The sequence below is a fragment of the Aedes albopictus genome, chromosome 3, assembly GCF_035046485.1.
Source record: "Aedes albopictus strain Foshan chromosome 3, AalbF5, whole genome shotgun sequence".
NCBI lineage: Eukaryota > Metazoa > Arthropoda > Insecta > Diptera > Culicidae > Aedes > Aedes albopictus.
Window position 1 is genome coordinate 280,753,211 of NC_085138.1, and position 20,642 is coordinate 280,773,852.

At 40.1% G+C, this 20,642-nt stretch overlaps 1 protein-coding gene across 15 annotated transcripts in view; it reads right to left on the bottom strand.

The window, feature by feature from the left end:
- The window catches only part of LOC115257360 (probable phospholipid-transporting ATPase IA), a 356,682-nt gene that overhangs the window by 33,102 nt on the left and 302,938 nt on the right, over positions 1–20,642 (bottom strand). Inside the window, exon 17 of one of the 15 annotated variants that reach the window (XM_062861117.1) lies at positions 15,967–16,063. The exons of 12 other annotated variants lie outside the window; for them this stretch is intronic. In XM_062861117.1, the coding sequence (XP_062717101.1) occupies positions 15,994–16,063 (70 nt within the window). In that variant the 3' untranslated portion in view covers positions 15,967–15,993. Of the gene's footprint in view, positions 1–15,966; positions 16,064–16,500; positions 17,386–20,642 lie in introns of those variants that run through there. 2 more of the 15 variants (XM_062861116.1, XM_062861115.1) reach the window with 2 other exon arrangements.

The following is a 20,642-nucleotide window of genomic DNA, read 5'->3' on the forward strand; positions in this document are numbered from 1 at the left end:
TTGAAAATGGTATTTTTTTTGCAAACTAAAACATTCCAGCTTATTTGACACATAAGCCAGATTCTGACCATCCTTTTAAACCATTATCGTTTCAAACGGTGGGAAAAAATAGGTATAAAACGCGAATAAATTCGATATCTCTGTTCGGAGTGGACGGATTTGAATGATTTTTTGACACGAACTGTAAAAATCTCTATAGTTTCAGATAAGGAAGGTGTCATTCACCGCACGATGCTGGAATTAAGTGTATTGAGCTTGTTTTACCCCACTCTCTCTCTCACACACACTTTTTGAGAAAACCATCATTTACAGGGGATGGCCAAAATGTTTGGCAACTTTTTTTTTCTCTCACAAAAAAGTTCAACATGCTATAACTTTTCATAGAGTGCATCAAAAAACCTCTGATTTTGACTATTTGTCAACCTGCTATATGTGCATCATTGGTACAAATTTGGGCTCGATTGATTAATCTTTCGCAAAGTTAGAACCATTCGGGTAAAACACTATTTTTAGACAACTCATTTTTGAGATGTCATATCTCGGAAACCAGTGAACCAAATTAAATAAAATTTTGAACGTACACTAACAATATACAAATACTTCACAAACTATTAAAACATAGATACTTTTTGAACGCTAAAAAAGTTATCATGGATAGACACTTTTTGGATTTTTCTCGAAAAAATGTATTTTTTTACGTCAATGTTAATAAATTTTAGTGTTAATGTCCAAAGATTTTCCTCTTCTGTTCTCAAGTTATCTTGAATCAGATATATTACAGCCTATTTATATTAAAGGAAGAATATATTTAGTAATTTTTGTGTGGTATTGTAAATTTGACTTATTTTCCCCTATATGGGTAAAAATTTCAACCCGGTATAACTTAATTCGCCGTGAGAAAATATTACATTTTATAACGTTGTATTAAGTATCAATATATTGTTGATAAACGTTGAAAAATTTATTCAATTCGGTTCACTGGTTTCCGAGATATGACAGCTTAAAATGAGTTGTCTAAAAAATAGTGTTTTACCCGAACGGTTCCAACTTCGCGAAAAATTATTCAATCGTGCCCAAATTTGTACCAATGATGCACATATAATAGGTTGATAAACAGTCAAAATTTGAGATTTTTTGATGCACTCTATAAAAAGTTACAGCATATTGAATTTTTTTGTGAGAAAAAAAGGTGCCTATCCCAAACATTTTGGCCATCCCCTTTATTTCCGATTGGCGTGCAAAATAAATGACTTATTTAACTCGTATTTATGTAAAAACTTCCAATTTGATATAGGGTTTGTCCTGCTCTTATCGATTGCGTTCCACTCCGAGCGAAGATGTATGTAAAATTTAAAAAAGGGGATATTGGGGTTACTTGAAGATATTCCAATTTTTAGGGCTGTGCGGTGAGCCAAACCAGCTCCATTCGATACTATGGAAGTTTTTACACAAACACGAATTAAATAAATCGTTTATTTTGCACTCCAGTATTTTTTCCAAAAAGGTGAACAAGAGAGAGAATGGGGTAAAACGGGCCCGATACTCTGATTTCCAGCATCGTGCGGCGAATGACACCCTTCCCGGTTTGCAGCGAGGAGCGACTGTTTCGGGGGAAAGAAAAAGAAGAAGAAAAATGAATGTTACATAGTCATTAGTTTACATTTGACTGAAACTATACTAGAGATTTTTGCAGTTTGTGTCAAAAATTCATTCAAATCCATCCACTCCGAGCAGAGATATCGATTTTTTTCCCGTTTTATACCTATTTTTTCCATTATGGCGTTGTCTGGTGATGTGCTTATAAATCAGACATTCCCAAACATGTGACGCTGAAGTATAAGTAACTTCTTCAAGTGAATCTCACCCACTAAAAAAAATTCAAAATTTGCTTCTTTGTTCCAGAGATGCCTCCAGGAAAATTTAGAGGCCGTCAATACAAATTTTCATATAATTGTATAAATGAGGGTATAAGATGACGCAAATATGGTTTACGTGACATATTAACGGCTTCTTGCTGGGCTTAATTGGGAATTTATGCAGTGGTTTATGCGATAGATTTCCTGTTATGATTGCTTCTAGGATTGCTTCCAGGGATTTTTCTAAAATTTCCTTTAGAGATTCTATCAGGTTTTTTTTTAGAGATCCCACCATAAATTCTTCTAGGAATTTCTCTAATAACTCCTATTGGAAACCCTTCAGGAATTCGTTGAGCGATTCATCCAGAAATTATTGCTGCGACTCTTCCTGGTATTTTGACTGCAATTCTTCCAGAAATTTCTGTTGGTGTTGTTTCAAGAATTCCTTCGGGAATTCCTCCAGGAATTCTTCCGGGGAGTATTATAAGAGTCCCTTCAGATACGACCCTAGTTTACCCAAGCATTGCTCCAGTGTTTTCCTTGGGATTCCTTCAGAAACTCCTGCTGGGATTGCTCTAAAAATTCATGCTGGTATTTCTGTAGAACTTTCTATACGAGTTCCTCTAGGAATGTATCCCGAAATTATAGGGTTTTTTTTCAATAGTTCCTTCTAAAATTATTCCGTTGATTTATCCAATACTTTATCGAGGGATTTTCCAAGGTGTTCTTTAAGAATGTTCTCATAATTCCTGCTGGAATTCTTCCAGAAATTGTACCGGAGATTCATCCAGATATTTTTTCGAGGTTCTTTCTAGAGATTCCTGAAAAAAAAATCTATGGATGCCTTCATTTTTTCTCCACAAATAACTCAAACGGATTATATACGTATACTCGAGGGGATTTATCCGTGATTCTCCTTTAGAGTTCCCCAAAGGGCTTCTTCTATGAATTTCCTGAGATATTCTCTTAAAATTAATCCAGGAGTTCTTGTGGTATTCCTACCCGCATATCTCTTGATATTGCTTCCGGAATTTCTCTTATGATTTCTTCCGGAATTCCTCCAGAGTTTTTTCTACAATTTACTGCTGGGAGTTCTCCTGGAATTCGTGCTAGAATTTATCGAGTCATTTCTGCAGGGATTTCTCCAAGAAATCTTCCAGATAGTTCCCCAGAACTTTTTTTTCAGAACTTTCGTGGATTTCACCAGGAATTTCATCTAGAATCCTAACAGGAGTATCTTTAAGAGATGTCAGTAGCATTTTCTCCATCGATTATTTCAGGAATTACTCCTGGAATGTTTCCAAGGATTCCTCTAGAGATGCCCGGGGGAATCTCGGAAGGAATTCCCGGGGGAATCTCGGAAGGAATTCCCGAGGAATTCTCGGAAGGAATTCTCGAGGGAATCCCGGAAAGAATTCCTGGATGAATCCCGAGGACATTCTTGAAGGAATCCCCGAGAGAATCCCTGAGGAAATTCAGGGAGTATTCCCAGAGAGAATTCCAGGAGGAATCCCTGCAAAAAATCCGGAAAGGCTCCCCTAAGGAATTCCAAGAAGAATACCTGGAGAATTCCTCGAAGGAATTCCTTGAGGATGCTCCGACGGAATTCCTAACAAAATTTCTAGAAAAATCCTTGAATGTTCGTCATGAGGTACTTCTGGAAGGTTACCTGGTGAAATATTTAGATAATTTCTGAGGGAACTTCTGGAGGGTTCTCCGAAGGCACTCCTATTGTAATCCAAGAATGAACTCCTAAAAGATACCCTGAAGAAATCCGTGGAAGAATCTCAAGGAACACCTGCAGAAATTCGCCAAGGAATTCCTGGAGAAATCCATGAAGGAATTGCTGAAGAGTTGCGGAGTGTCTTTTGGAGAAGCACTACGAGTGTTTGGACAAGCAGGCGTGTGTTGATTGGAACCATGCAGTCATTTAAAGCGTCAGCATTGAATATCACCTATTTTGATTCTACTCAGGGCTTGCAATACTGCATTACTGGAGACATTAGCCAGTTCCCGGTGGAAATTTCAAAGAAGTTATTAGAATATGCTGGTATAGAAATTCACCGTTCTTCGGTTTGTTAAACTTTATATTTAATATGTATCCATTTGTGACAAGCCCAATCTAAAATGCATGAGAAAACAACAGTTAAAAAAAATATTAACGATAATCACTTTTTTTATAATTTACTTGTAGAACGGGTAGAAAGCAGTCTTGCTTTTGTTTGTTATTCAGATGGAAGTCATGAAAAAAAAGTAATATCAACCGTGATAGCAACGGTTGGGTGTGGTTGCCAAATATATGAACCCACTGTTCACCGGGCAGGTTGTCATTTTCAAACCGATTTGGCAACGATTGGTGGGGTTTTTGCGTTATGAAGGAGGTTGCCAATTTGGGTTTACTCACGCATTGGTGGGCATCGTCTTAGACGTCATCTCACGCTCTCAAATTTATCCTATCCACTTATCCGCGAGCGGTAATGGCGGCGGCGGGCACAACTAACCGATTCGAATTTTGACGTTTCTTGGGGATCGCAATCGGTTGGCGCCACCGAACGATCGGTGAAGGGGTGAGGAGGAGAGTGAAACTGTTTTGACTTTCCCCCAAGAAACGTCAAAATCTGAAACGGTTGGTTATGCCCGCCGCCGCCATTACCGCTCGCAGATAAGTGGATTCGTAAACAAGCGATGACGGCTTCGACTAATTCCGATCGCCACCTGGAAACATATTGTCAACAATTTGGAGAGGTATATTTTGGTGTTTTTAAGATATTTGACCTTTTGCAATAGTGTGTTTTTTATCTTTATTAGCCCGGTGCTAGTTCATCTCAGGACCCACGGTTTTACTTCCCTTCTGAAGAAAGATCTCACTTTTTGTGAGTTTTTTCGGGAGTGGGATCCGGTTCCAGGTCCTCGGCGTGATAGTCACGTGCTTTAACTATCACACCAGGTCTGCTCTATTGTAATAGTATTACTCAAGGTGGTGCCAGTGTTTAACTTTTTACCGTGACACTATAGAGCATTGGTTCTTCGAAAAGGTTGTTTGTTTTGATCAAATAAACAACTCTTCCATACGTCAAACCTCCACGGTCTATTGTTTTCGGGTTATTATGAGAAAAATTCAGGGAAAAATATTACTAAAGTTTTTAAAAACTAAAATTAAAAAAAAAATCATAACTTTTGAACCAGTTAACCGATTTTAAAATTCTTTTGTTAGTTTTTTCACGTTTTCAAGGTCTCGGAACCAAAGGGGTACCCTGGTTTTATATTTTTATCAGAAAATTTAGGAAATTTGGCGTAACATACCAAAACATCAGAAATGTATATTTTTAGTTTTTGAGATATGAATTTTTTTATGTAGCTGGGATTTTGTGAGCTGATTTTTTTATGTTTCTACTATTGTAATGATTGTTGTTTGTTTTTGTTTAAATGTTATGTTTTTTGCTAAACAATTTTCTTGAATTGTTCGGTATACGGTATAGTAACCGCATTTCAGTTCTGAAGCTCAGCACCGTTCTGCTGAATATTTCATTATCTTTGAAACAATTTCTTCTAATGTCATTCAATCTGTCTATGAAGAATACCAGTCGCAGTTGTTGAGAAAAAAAAGAAACAATAAGTTTATCATCAAATAAAATCCTTATTAGTATAATACTACTACGCAAGCAACCAAACAGCACTGCACTGGCCTTCTTTTCAATAACGATGAAAAGGCTTGTTTGTGATATATGAACAGGTATGCCCTCCGTCCAGTCCACTGCAACATGTTTGGCTCAGTTCAGAAATGACTTTGCATGCTCGCATTTGTTCACAACATGTTGGACAACCTTCATTTGCATTCAATTTGTGATGGCTGGAAAATTCCTCTACGTATCTACGACAAATCAAGGCTATCCATATGGTAGTGTCTCGTCGTCATTCATGGCAAACATAGAGAGTCCTCGTGTCTACCCTATGTTGTTGGGTATAGTTCTAATACAAAATGTTTGAGGCTGTATTTTGTATGGTTATGCTTTTTTGTCTGAAAAATTATTTTAAATGTTTCAAATAGAATTGAAGAGAATTTTATTTCTAGAGTTTTATATTAAATTCGACCACCACACGCGATGATTCACTGTGTAGCAGTTTCTGTTTGCATACGAGAAAATATCAGAACTCAGTGAGGTTCTTGGTCAATGAAAACCATTAATTGCAATGACTGTCGACTTTCACATTGGAAACTTGTGAAATCTGGAAATGGTGCACAACAAATTGAGGACCGTAGGGAAATCACATCGTGATGTAGGTAGTCCAGGTATAGGTATGCAAGGACAACAGTTTGATGACATTCATTCATATTTAATCGCAGGGTCATTACGGAGTACATACGAGCACAGCCAACATCTACGGACACATACGGACTGCATATCAGCTCTACTAAATCAAAAACGCTAACTGAAACACTACGCACATTCACCGGCAGAAACGATAATAATCTACGAAGGAAAATATGTTACTACATGTCACTGCCTACGAATAAAAATAAAAGAACACTAATTGAAGTGGAGCGGGGGGGATCTAATTGACTGGAAAGTTCCCTTTTTGGGTGAATAAACTTTACGCGTTGGCCGCAGCTTTCAGTGGATGATGAGGTGAAGAAGTCGGTACATGAAATGGTGTTCATTCAAGTTTCACCGTGTCGAGTTGTGTGGTGGTGGATTTCGGGTTCACGAAGGACGGAGTTTCTTTCTAAATGGGAAATGCACAGGAACGTGTGTTTTTTTTTGCTGTGAACAGTTTCACGTGGTGGTAACGCACATTGCCAAGTGTTGAAGTGATTAAGAAGAACTTCAGTTCGGGTTTCAGGATTCGGTTGTGTTACATTTTTATTTCTATCTATAGTAGTTATATACAAAAATGTGTTCTGTTCAAAAATTCAATACCCTAGCTATAATGCACATTTTAACGAATGTTCGGAAATCAGTGAAAAAAGTATAACGTCAACTTTTTCGTATTACCAAATAAATAATTTGTCGTGTTGCTTAACTGTTTACAATTATCATATCCTACAAAAAATTATCAGAACTGTGTATGAATTAGATAACAAATCGTTTCAGTATATTTTCGCTATCTACAATAAGATTTTTTTTACTTAGTTTGTGCCACTTTTCCTTAGATGCGAAGACTTATAAGTATGCGCTCATGTTCGTGTTCAACTGTTTTCAGAACATCGTTGTTGAACTTTTCAGCCATTGCATTAGGAACACTTTACTATAGATCAAAATCTAGTTTTCTTTTATTGTATGCTGCACGAATAGTATGTTAATTTGCTCTGTCCAATAATGCCTGTTGTAATACAAAACAATATTCAACCCTTTGAAGACGGAGTTTTCACCTTCCTGGATGCAACCTCGCTAGTCTAGAAGACGTTTGTGATGATCGATTTTCACGACTGGGCAAATACGTCCGTCCCCAAAGGGTTAAACCACCGAAACAACTCCTTCAGGATGAATCGAGGATGGTTAACTAGCGTTTTGTTAGCTTTTTTGATTCGAATGCGATGAATATTTATGGTTCACACAAAATTCAGTGCTCAGTTTCATAGAAATATAGCCCAAAGTGAAGTGATGAAAGAGTTGTGTACTTAGCTGGTAGTGCAGTTTGGACACTGTTCTGCCGTGTGCAGCATAATTGTCCCATGTTCTATGGGAATCCCTATTAACATGGGACAACTATGCTGCACACCGTAGTGTTGTCCTTCTGACTTTAGCTATATTGCAGAAACACGCACCAAGCGTCTGTTTACCAAGGAGGTGTGGCTCAAACAGTGTTCATTCCGGCATCCAGAGGCTGAGTATGAAATACTTCTCCACCGGAAGCTATACCTAAGGTGGCAGCCTCACTACGGTGGATGAGAATCCTTAGGCCAACAACTTACTGTTCTCGAAACCCATAAACCGCTGAAGAAACTGAAAATGAAAGATAACGAACTGTTTCAACGGCAACGACTTTCAGCGCAAAAAAAAACGGACAAAAATTGGAACTTGGAATGTACTAACCCTAGCCCAGCAGGGTAAACTGGTATGCCGTAGCTTGTAGCGTGCAATCCTAGGTAGGACTAAGCGAAGTTCGTTAGCCGAACTATGAGGAACTCAGATTGGTATCGGGTTCAATTCTGCTATACTTTGGCCTACGAGGTAAACATGCTCCTTGTCACCGGGTAGTTGGTTTCCGCTGCGCTCATGAAATGGGAACCTGTTAATGAGAGGCTAATTTTTTTTTTTTTTTTTACTTATTCGTTTATTTGGGAGGCTCGGGCGCCACGTGGGCATAACAGAGCCGAATCGAAGTTTTTTTTGGTTATAATAAAATATAGACCAACACAGACTAATATTAATCATAATAAACGTCAACTAAATCTATTGCAATATTGTAGGCGGCTGCTATTCTGCTCTTGTCTTCTAGCATCAGTTGCTGGCGTTCATTCTCATCTCCAATCCACTCGTACGATGAAACTTTGAACCTTCTCCTAACGGAAGGCAAGTCCGGGTCCGCGATGATGCTGCTGTCACTCTCGCTCGATTGTGGATGAATTTCGTTTTTCTTTTTCGCTTGTTTTTCTACATCCGAATCAGATGACCGTTGTCGCTTTGTTTCGCTTTTCTTCACTTTCTTTTTCAATTTCTCCTTTGGCTGTTTGCACTCGCCGGAGACAGCTTCATCCATCCCGGCTTCTTCATATTCTTTTTCTTTTTCTACCTCGACATCTGCTGCTGGATTTTGCTGTGTAGCCTGCTCTCCTCGACGATCCAGAAGCAACGGACACGATCTTTTCAGATGCGTATCCGATTGACATCTGTAGCATCGCAACTTCTTGCCATCGTAATAAATCCTCCCTTTTCGATGACGAAAATAGAGCACATCGGGAATTTCCTTCTCAACCTCCATGTACAGCCCACGTATTCCAGTGAACATATCCAGCTGGAATTCAGCGGGGAAACGTTCACGAACAACACGTCGAATTTTTCCGTACTTGCACAGCACCGATGACAGATCCTGATCCGAAATCTCCGGTGGAAGATCAAAAACACGTACATATCGAGTGGTCTCTCCAGCCATCGACATACGTACAGTAACACTTTTCCCATCAGAATAATGGAAAGCAAGCAGCTCGGGATTCTGTTCCAAGGAGAACTTCATGGCTCCTTCGGTCTTGAAACGTATAAAAATTGACTTCTCGTCAGAAATTTTATACACGGTTTCCATCATCGCGTGGTCGCCATTGATTTCCTTAACAAAGCGGGCCACATCCGCCAGAGATGGTTGAGCGGCATCTCCGGGGAAGACAAAAGCAATCGTGTTTTTAACTTCCATCTCTCTCTCCACTTCGGCCGATGGGGAGAATAACTATCACTTCGACTGCAAACGCGCACCGAAAGCAAGCACGAGCGAAACAACACGTCTGTTCACATCGAGGTGTGATCGTTCACTGAGAGAGAGAGAGGCTAATTGTGGCCATATTCTGAACATGGGTTCGAAGCCTTACCATGATCAGATGCTGCCGAAATTGCAAGACAAAGAGAAGTTTTACAGTCAACTGAATACTGTCGTGGATAAGAGTCCAAAAGGTGATATCCAGATCCTCATGCGTGACTTCAGCTCGATGGCTGGTTCCGACTACTCGCACTATGAGCACGTCATGGGACGCCATGGTCTCGGAGAAATGAGCAAAAACGGAGAGTTGTTTGCAGAGTTTTGTGGCAACAATGATATGGTGATTGGGGGATCGCTCTCATCATCGACCAGCGCACAAAGTGACATAGGTTTCTCGTAATGGCGTCACAGAAAATCAAATCAACTACATCTGCATCAGCTGAAAATGGAGACAGAGCCTGCTTGATGTGCGGAACAAACGTAGCGCCGACATTGCGTCCGACTATAATCTCTTAATCGGAGAGATCCGGCTGCGTATTGTCAGGATCCATCGACAGGAGGGGAAAGTCGGATGCTGGTTCAACAATACAACATATATTGACTGGAAGACGCTGCGGTGAAAAGACCCTTCGTCGAGTAGTTGAAGAACCGTTCTGCGGATATTACGGAAGATCAATGGAGGGCCATCAAGAACTCCTTCATCGCCACCGACGAGAATTATTTGAATGAGCTACGCACTCAGAGAAAGCAGTGGATCGCAGATGACACCTGGAAGGAAGATAATGGAGCGAGCGAAAACACAACGAGCCAAAACCGTAGCCCGTCAGCGCTATTCGCCTCTCGGGAAAGAAGTGAAACGTTCCTGTTGACGGGACAAAAGAGCCTGGGTGAACTCCCTAATCGGCGAAGACGAGAAAGCCACGCACACATACCGGCGACATCCGTCTCCTCTATGCTGTCTCACGTCGCCTTAGTAGTGGGACCAAGATGAATGCTACGATGCCCGTGAAAGACACGTCTGGAGAGTTACTGACCGACCCGGCTGACCAGTTGAAACGCTGGTTCGAGCACTTTGGAAACCTCTTTCAAGTGTCGGTCACGCCATCAACACCTCAGCATGATCCGCCAAGGGTTCGACGCATTACCCGTGTCAACATCGAAGCTCCATCATTGCAGGAGATAGAAACAGCCATCCGTAGCATGAAATCGAACAGAGCCCCAGGGGTCGATCGCATATCAGATGAGATGCTCAAAGCTGACCCCGTAGTATCCGCACAACTACTGCATCAATTATTCTGGTAAAGGTAAAGATACCCAAAAAGGGTTACCTGACTGTATGCGATAATTGGAGGGGCATCATGTTACTGTGTATCGTTCTCAAAGTCCTCTGCAAAGTGATCCTTAACCGGATACAGGAGAAGATTGACGGAACTCTCCGACGGCAGCAAGCAGGATTTCGTGCTGGAAGATCCTGTGAGGACCATATTGTCACGCTCTGTATCATTCTGGAGCAAATCAATGAATTCCAAGAGTCTCTCTACCTGGTGTTCATTGATTACGAAAAAGCTTTCGACCGTCTCAATCACGGAGCATGTGGAAAGCCCTCAGGCGCAAGGGTGTCCCTGAGAAAATCATCGGCCTCATTAAAGCACAGTACAGGGCATTTTCGTGCAGAGTACTGCACAACGGTGTTTTGTCCGATCCCTTCCGAGTCGTTGCTGGAGTGAGGCAAGATTGTAAAATATCACCGCTACTGTTCCTCATCGTAATCGACGAGATCCTGGTAGATGCGATTGACCGTAAACCTAGTCGTGGATTGCTTTGGCAGCCCATTACCATGAAGCATCTAAATGACTTCGAATTGGCTGATGACGGCGCTCTGATATGCAGAGCAAGCTCGATGATCTTGCCAATCGCTCCTCAGCGGCAGGTCTTACCATCAACGTCAACAAGACCAAATCGTTGGATGAAACACGGTCAACCCTTCCAGCTTTACGGTAGCTGGACAATCAGTGGGGAATGTTGAAAGCTTCCAATATCTTGGTAGCCAAATGGCGGTCGATGGCGGCACCAAGATCGACATAGGTGCACGGATCAAGAAGGCGAGGGCTGCTGTTGCGAGTTTAAGAAATGTATGGAACAGGTCATTCGACGCACCAAAATCCGAATTTTTAAGGACAGACTTGTTAGGATCCCAAAATGGCCGCCACAATGGCCGGCTTTGACACCTACTCACGATTTCGAGGGCACAAATCTCTTCGTAAACAAAACCAGCACACCTGATCTTCTTATTTTAGGCTTATTACAAGTGAGCAAGAATAGAATAATAAAATGCACTGTTGTTTGAAACTTGCTTCGAGAGATTTGTGCGTTTTAAATTTTGATGCACTGTTGAAGCGGGATTTCATGACGTTTGTCCTTAACTCGAACGTGAAATCTGTGCTGCTGTACGCCAGTGAAACCTGGTGTGTATCAGTGGAGAACACGCAAAGGCTGCAGGTCTTCATCAATCGATGCCTGCGGTATATATTTCGTGCATGGTGGCCTCATAATTGGATCTCCAACGTGGAGCTCCATCGTCGATGACATCAAAAGCCGATAGCGACAGAAATTCGCCACACTCTACACAGGGGCGAAAACGAAATCTGCACGCAAGCGTTAGATTGGAACCCAGCAGGACATCGCAGCAGAGGCAGACCCAAAGGCTCAAGGCAGCGCAGCCTTAATAGGGTAAATGTACCAATAGTGGTGCTATTAGTAGCTCCTTGTAGAAAAATAATTGAAGAAAATTGATAATACCACAAAATAAAAAGTCTGAAAACGTTAATCGATAGTTTTTCACTTAAATTTGCTAGGAAAAATGTAAAAACCATTGTTTATGTCAGTTTTTGCTAATAAATCACTTGCACCAACTATAGGTACACGGTTCCTATTATGGAGGTAAAATTTAACATTGGTTCCTATAGTGGCGCATTCCATTGAATTCTTATAGGACCCACCACTATAGGAACACTACCACCACTATAGGTGCAAAGGAGCAAAAAATTTAAGAAAAATAATTGTTTAAAATAGGTGTTTCGGCAAATCTTGAAGACAAAACCGAATTAATGTTATTGATTAGTTATGATGCATCTGTTAAAAATGTCATTTGCAAGCATTTTGTTCGAAATAGTGCTAAATTGGCACTACCACCACTATTGGTACTACCTCCACTAAGGGAGGTTTTACCCTAACGAAATCACGCAAGTCGACAGAAACTTGACCTGGTCACAGGTCAAGGCGATGGCTGGCAATCGCCCAAAATGGAAGTCTTTCAATTCGGCCCTCTACACCACCGTGGGTGCTCAGGACTGAAAGTAGGTGCGTGCGTTGTATGAAAAAGTAATGAGTTCCAGATTTCTAGCATAACATGTGAAAAGAATCTAAATGTGTTTTTGCAAACAAACAAGTTTCGGACGCTGTAGGGCCTAACTGCAATCATCCACGCACATCAACACCCTTATGAGAAAGAGCTGTCTTCGGGCTGTCTGTTAAGGGTGTTGATGTTTGTGGGTAGATGTAGTTGGGCCCTACAGCGACCGAAACATATTTGTTTACAAAAACACATGTTATGCTAGATTTATCAGGTTACCTCGTTCTTTCTGAAATGCTTGAAACGCATTGTCAATTGTCACATCTGTGATCTTCGTCTGGCTAACATGCCTATTCATGTGAACTCACCCAATTTGGGATGTTCACAGTGACTCTTTTACATAAAGTTATATACGTTTTCAAGAAAGCACTCGCTCAAACGTAGTTTTTGCATTAGCGGTTTCTTGAATATTGAGAATGCTTTCGATGACGTGCCTTTCGATGTCATACCCCATGTAACCACGGTGCTGAAGCCTTATTGCATGCAGATATACGGTGTACTTAGAGCAATCATTACTTTACATGCAAACTTAAAGTTGATTTAAAGTGGAAATGGGCAATTATGCGACTGCTTCAAGATTATACCAGTATAATCTTAATTTGATTCTATAATTGCCCACTTCCACTTTAAATCAACCTTAAGTTTGCATGTAAAGTAATGATTGCACTAAATACACCGTAGATCTGCATGCAATAAGGCTTCAGCACTGTGGTTACTTGGGACTGAAAGTCGCATGAGCTACCTCCAATGAGCTATAGGCTCTCTTTACGCTAATGCGTTTTACAGTGTCCTTTTCAGTGCACTGATTAATCTCATTGTGATATGGGCTATGAGCTCTCGTTGCGCTTATGCGTTCATTCCCACTGCTAGGGTAACCCATCCCATTTAATCACCTTTCCCTTTCTTAATTCCCATTCCTTGTTCCATTCTCTCTCAGGTAGATGATGAAACTGGCTTATACATATGGCAATCAAGCTTGCTATTTGGTGAAAATATTCGCGAAATACATAGTGCGATTCGCTTTCGACAACGAATACGTTTTCACCCTTCCTCGCTTTATCAAACCAACCTCCCGTACGAATAGCACACGAACAGACTCGACGCTGATCAGCATTGTTGGCTGTTCCTTTTCGCCGTTGAGCTGTTGCGTTCCAGCCAAGCCTGTCTTTTTATCGCTTTCGATGCTTTTCGATCAGCTTACATCGCTGAGCAGTGTACAGTTCAATCGCAAGCGATAAAAATACAATAGTCCATTTTACGAGCCGATGTTATGAATGAAATTTTGACAGGAGGTAGCGTCCTAAACCGTGAAAATCAATATCATCATCAACATTGTTGTTACTTCGTAAAATGGCTCATTGATAAGTTGATTGAGCATTCGTGAGGTGATAATTTGCATCATTCATGGCGATGGCACAAATGTCCCAAATGAAGGATAATGTGCCTCTGGAGCCGGCCTTCTGAAACCTGATACCTGATACCTAGCGTTCACCAAGCACCAAATGCACCACTCAAAGCCGTCTATCGAGAGAGTCACCCTGGCACGCGCAAAACGAGGAAGACACGTCATCGACATACAATAACTATGTGTCTTCCACACTGGCGTAGCCACGGGGGGGGGTTTTAGGGTTAAAACCCCCCCCCCAGAGCCAAAATTTGTGGAAAAAATTTTCAGTATAAAGCGCTTTGCGACGAAAAAATTTTTCGGCTGCGCCGCCATTTTCAAATTACGAATACAATTGCTTATTAATGTTTACAAAATCTAAATGTCAAATCAAAAAAGGTATCATTGACCGTTGAAAACCCCTCCCAGAGACAATTTCTGGCTACGCCACTGGTCTTCCAGTTTCAGTTACTGCGGAAATGTTTTGAAGAAAGCCATAACTGTCACGAAATGTATGTACCATACTGTATTTGATGCTGATTATGTTTTCAGCGCCCTGCATCTAGCACAGAAATATTACCAGCTGACCTGTGGCATCAACGCGACATCATTCTACGAGTGGGGAGTGACGTGACGCATCTCGGCTCGAATAAAATAATACGCCATGTAAATCAAATGGAAAGTTACATAATTTGAGCTGAGATTTCTCATCTCGATATGCGAGTTGCGCTGCGTCACGTCACTCCACTCGTAGAATGAGCATATTATTCACGGAGGAACGAAAATATGTACTCCAAAGTGAGTTTTTTCTTCGAGGTTGCGTGCGCCAAGCTTATTTTGAGTTGATGGAATTGATGTTTATTTTGGGCTGTTTAGTCACTCAAATTTGAGTGCCAGAAACTCAACTATGGCTTGACGCATTCGAACTGCAAAAGTTGGGTTGGCTGTTTCGCTCTTTACTCTCTGACAACAATAAAAAGAGCGCTTTAAAAGTGACATGAAAAAGAACTCAACATTGATTTTTAAAGTACCTTATTTTTAGTTTTTCAGCCTACACGGTTACAGAAGTTACACAGATTTGTGTACTACTAGATCAGCCTCACCGCTGTGTCAAATGTACACAGATACTTTTCCGGCTCCAGCGCTGGCATGAAAACAAAATTAACAATTATTTTTGCATTGATCGATTCCTGATAATGCATGTCATCGTTCAGAGAAAATTAGTTATGAACTTTGCTCCCATACCCGCGCTAGAGCCAGAAAAGTGACTGTGTACATTTGACACAGGGGTGGAGGCTGATCTAGTAGTACACAAATCTGTGTACATTGTACACAAGCCTGTGTACATTGTACACAAGCCTGTGTTGTTTCGTTTTAGGGTGTATCCATGAAGGCAACGCCTTCAAGGCGTAGTAAAAAAAGACTAAAAGGCCGATATTGCATTTGACTCGACTTGTTAAAGCACATCCCAATTCGAACACTGTAATTCATCGACAGTGACCTCATATAAATTTCAGAAAGAAAATCAATACTGAAATCTTTTTATTCCATTTCAGAAAAGAAACAACATGATGTTTTATATAACCGTATTCATATCTTCTAAGAAAATTTAAATTTCCTACTTATTTCTGTGATGAATAGGAAGGACTTTTCTTTCTCGATTCATGCATTATATCATTCCTAGATCAATGTAATGCTACGTGACGTTAGATTAATCATTCAATGTACTGTGTATCTCAAGCATAAAACATTGAAATTATTGAAGAATATTATAAACAGTATTACTATAATTATTCGATAAAATCTTTGGGCGAACTTAAATCATTAAATTATATTTTATAGGATTAACCTATGAAATTGATCCATACGGTCTTTTTCAGAAGCACATACGTTCTTGTACTTACAACTCCTTAAACCCACCAAGAGTCTGGCTAAATAGTAAACCGTTCATCCGCGGAGCCCCCACTAGCGGGTTCCAGTAGTGTGAAGGTGGAGTATCGCCTGTGAAAAACATACACCACAAACAATGTCAAAATGTGTCAGGTCCATTTTCTTCGATTTCTAGCATTCTGAAGCATACCCTTCACCATCGAAACGAACCTTCTCAGCCAATAGTGCGAGGCGACAGCTGCAAATTAGTTTTTTTAAAGACCGTTCCACGTTGCATATTTGATTACCACAGACACGATTGGACAGAAGCAAGTTTTTAGCACACTTTATATTCATCTTACTTCGAACTTGTTTTCGTATTAGATGCTACATAATTGATTGAATTTTTTTTTGTTTGCTAGCACACGATGCATAATTATTAGAACAATAACACAAAAATTACATAAATTCAGATCTTTGTGGGATGATGGGGATAAAAACGAGAGGAGAGGAATCACAATGGTGTAAACTGGCTTTCGGGTTTTCGGGTTTGAGAAAATTACTTTCAGTTCGGTGGTCTTACTTCGAGGTTCAGTGAAATTACACTTGTACAGTTTTAACAAATAACTTTACTTTCATTGTCCTTACATGAGATTAAGTAACTAGTCAAATATAGTAATGGAATGTTTTCTGTTGTTCTCGGATATTGCACGTTGTTTTCTTCAATGACATAACCTATCATATATCACAAAGTCCCTAAGAACTAGCATTTCTTGCCTGACAACGCGTCGTCTCAATCGAATCAACTCTTCTATCTAGCGCAGATCGTTATGGTCGGATTTGTTGCGTTTCTTTGTTGAAAGATGCATACATTTCAAGCAAACTGGCAAGGTACATGCACAGTACTGTTAGTAGGTTGGTTATAATGGTAATTTTGAATGTTTCAGATAGTATTGAAGAGTCTAATGCCAATAGCAATTCATAACAGTGTTGCCAGTTTTCTTGATACGATGTTTTACACCTTGCTTTACCTTAAAATATCTACTGCAGGCTGCAGCTACCTCAACTTATCTAAAGCTACACTATTCGAAGCAATGATACTACAGTACAGGATAAAGGATTAGTTTTTTGTCAGAGAATAAATACCTATAGAAGCGCCTTTTCAAATCTACTTGGATGTGCGTGGCAACATAAACTACTCTCTCACTTGCATTCTTTCAACTAAGAAAGAGAAAACTACACCTAGTCGCTAACTATCTTTGGAACTGTGAAATACGGGGTCAAGTACACGGAGACAGGGACTGTTTATGGGAAACACAGGCGGCGATGATTCAAGGCAGCTGGACCCCTAGATGTGCAATTCGGTCACATTGATGCGGTTATGATTGTTCCAGGCGGGCATCGGGGCCACCGAGTTACGCCGTCTCCAGGATAGGATCTTCACGACGCTTCTACTTGGGAGTTCACAGTTTTGTCGCGGGGGACGACGACGGGGAAGGTGGTTTTTGGTGGAGTGTGTGATTTTGAGAACGTGATGGTGTGGTTGTTGGGACGAAAATACAAAAATAAAACAAAAATGTTGAAAAACAAAATGCACTGCATTCTTCGAGACGAGCATGACTCTGTTCAAAAACCGTCGTTTCTTTTATGGTTGATCAAAAGACAAACATTGGATTCAAAAATTGATTTGAAAGATGGTGGAACGGAATGAAGCATACCAACTTCGAAAATAGTTCGAAAAGCGGATTGATTTGGAAGCGTTTGGCAATGATTGAAATGTGAAATCTTGAAATCTTGAAATCTTGAAATGTGTGTACAAACGTGATAAGAAATGCACACTTGGAGGAAAATAAAAGAAAAAATTGGTAAAGTACAAAATGCAAAACTGTTGCAAGGTTTGAAACATAAAATAAGTGAGACAATATTTTTGTAATTCAAATGTAGTAGAACGAAATGATTGCGTGTGTAATGACTGAGTGTTTATGACTTTTTAAATAGTCCATCCGTTTCCCTTAACCTGATTATTATAGGCATTTGTTATACCTTGTACAAGCATAATATGAACATTTATAGTGAGTTACATATAGTGTTATCTTTCGATTTGCAGTCCGAATTATACACAAAAATTCTTATAAGCTACAGTTCTACCATCAATATATGATCACATAACATAAGTGGAACTCTGCGTTAGCGTTAGCGTAGTTACGGTATACTTCGTAGATTGGATACTAACAACACACATGTACCTTTTGCTAATCTTGCTCGGATTGCTTTTCGGGACAAGGCCGGGGAGTTAACTTTGCTCCAATCCTAGGTTAGGAAAATTCGGCTTATCAGTCCTTTTTTCTCAAGAACGATAACGGTTTTCGATTCGTCCCTACGTTTCGGTAACGGTTGTTACCATCCTCACCGACCGTTACCGAAACGTAGGGACGAATCGAAAACCGTTATCGTTCTTGAGAAAAAAGGACTGATAAGCCGAATTTTCCTAACCTAGAATATAGATCCAACAGCCGAACTCTCGCACATCCATTTGCTCCAATCTTATGCAAGAATACCAAAAGCACAAATGCCATTATTCCCGGCCACGCCCATCTTTACCGTAACTTGGGATAGGAGAAGGAAATGTTGATGTAGCACTTATTTAAGAGGCCTCCGACTCAGTGACACTCCCATAAGTACTACGGAGTGGGTGGTTGGGAGGTGTATTATGTAGGTCAAGGATTCGCCTGAAAAGCTGGTGATGGACCCCATAACATAAGTGGAACTCTGACTCAAAAAGTTGATGCCTTTCCGAGTTCGTACGCTGGTATACAGGGCTACAGGGCATGGAAATGTTAAATGCATTATAACCAGAGCTGTCAAATATCAGTCGTGTCAGTTGACTACTGATTTTGCACCATCGGCACTATCACTGTAAGCCGATCAATCATTGGCGGAGCCAGCTTTTTCTTTTTTCTTGCTCACTCTCCTAAACATACACGAGAAAGAGCGAGATAAAAGAGGAGGCAAGCTGCCCCCTCTTCTATCTTTCTTCTTCTCGTGTATGTTTAGGAGAGTGAGTGAGAAAGAAGAAAATGCTGGCTCCGCCAATGCGATCAATATCAAAACGATTGTGACCGGCAACGACTTGATACTGACCCACACTCCAGAGCACTATCATAGCAACTGAACTGATATTTTTGCGATTTTAGCCAAAACTCAAAATATTTTGTGACCATCATACGAAACTTTTTATTCTGTACCACTTATTTAAATTTCATCACTTTAAGTGTTTCTTTTGATTTTTAAACGAATTTTAAAGATGGTCTATCAGTGATATCTACCCGCCATCGCAATCAGTCCAGTTGTGATGGGAAAAGAAAAGTGACGGTGACGCGGTGACTCAACAGAGCACACGCTGACTTGGATCGCAGTCAGCCTATCAAAATCCAAGGAGAATACATTTTACTAAGGTGGCGCAGACAAACATTGCAAACCACTGGTTGTCTATTCCATTCTTCTGGTGTTCTTATGGAACTGAAATACGCCACTATTTTAGTTGCATAAGAACACCAGAAGAGTGGAAGAGACAACCAGTGGTTTGCAATGTTTATCTGCGCTACCTTAGTAAAATGTATTCTCCTTGATCAAAATCGGCAGTTTGCTTACCATTGATAGTGACAGAGGGCAACTCTGATAATAACATTATTGCCATACTATTTTTCAGCATGTATACCATTTTTCATTGCTGTGAAGTAAAGACTCATAGATCTAGACTGGCAGCACGTGGAGATCTAAAATAGGGCGTAAATTGTAATAAACTTTGTAAACTCAAGTCGAAAGTACGTTTTATGGCTTTAAATATGAGGGGAGATCGATATGTGGAACGTGGATGTGTTATTTCGAAGATTTCAATGAATTTATGACAACATGAATAAGTGGATTTCCAGCAGCTAGTTTTGCGCATATCTCAGATGCCAATCTTCGTTCCTGTATTCTTTGCCAAAACTGGAGTACTGGTTGGATCAGATGTTTTTTGTTTACCAAAATAAGTGACAGTTCGACGCCTTTTCTGAAAGATATAACAGTTTCGCGTGCTGGAAAAGGATACAACTTTTTCCTTCGCTCTGACCTTGGAGTTCCACTTATGTTATGTGATACGATCCTTTGAGTTGTAAATACTAGTTTACTTTTCACAGTTATAATTTACATGAACAATACACTTTTTAAGGTTAATTTTAGCAACAGATGAATGAATGGACGTCAAGTAAATAGTAAAGCTATTGAAGCTAAGAAGAAATTAAGCTTCATTCACTATGAAGTTAATCTTAAACCTCATATGGTAATTAAAAAAATGGTTCACACAGCGAGGACCCGTTTTTGACAGCCCCTGGTGGCATTTTGGAATGACAAAATCTGATCTATTTTTTTAAAATCAATTCTTTATCATAGAAAATGGTTCTAAACTTGTCAAACGTACATAATAGCAGCGAGTGAGGGTTGTCGAAGATGGGAGGGGGTGTGGATTTCGTGTGATCTAAGGAAGACAGTACACACTTAGATTAAATCACCGACTTCGGTAAAATTTCAACCGTTAAGTTTTGTTTACCGAAAAAAATCGGTAAGCTGGCAACATTTACCGAATTCGTTAAAGTTTGACAGATAAATGATAACATTTTACCGAAATTTTGTATTTTTTACAAAATTTTGGTAAAATCCATTACCGAAC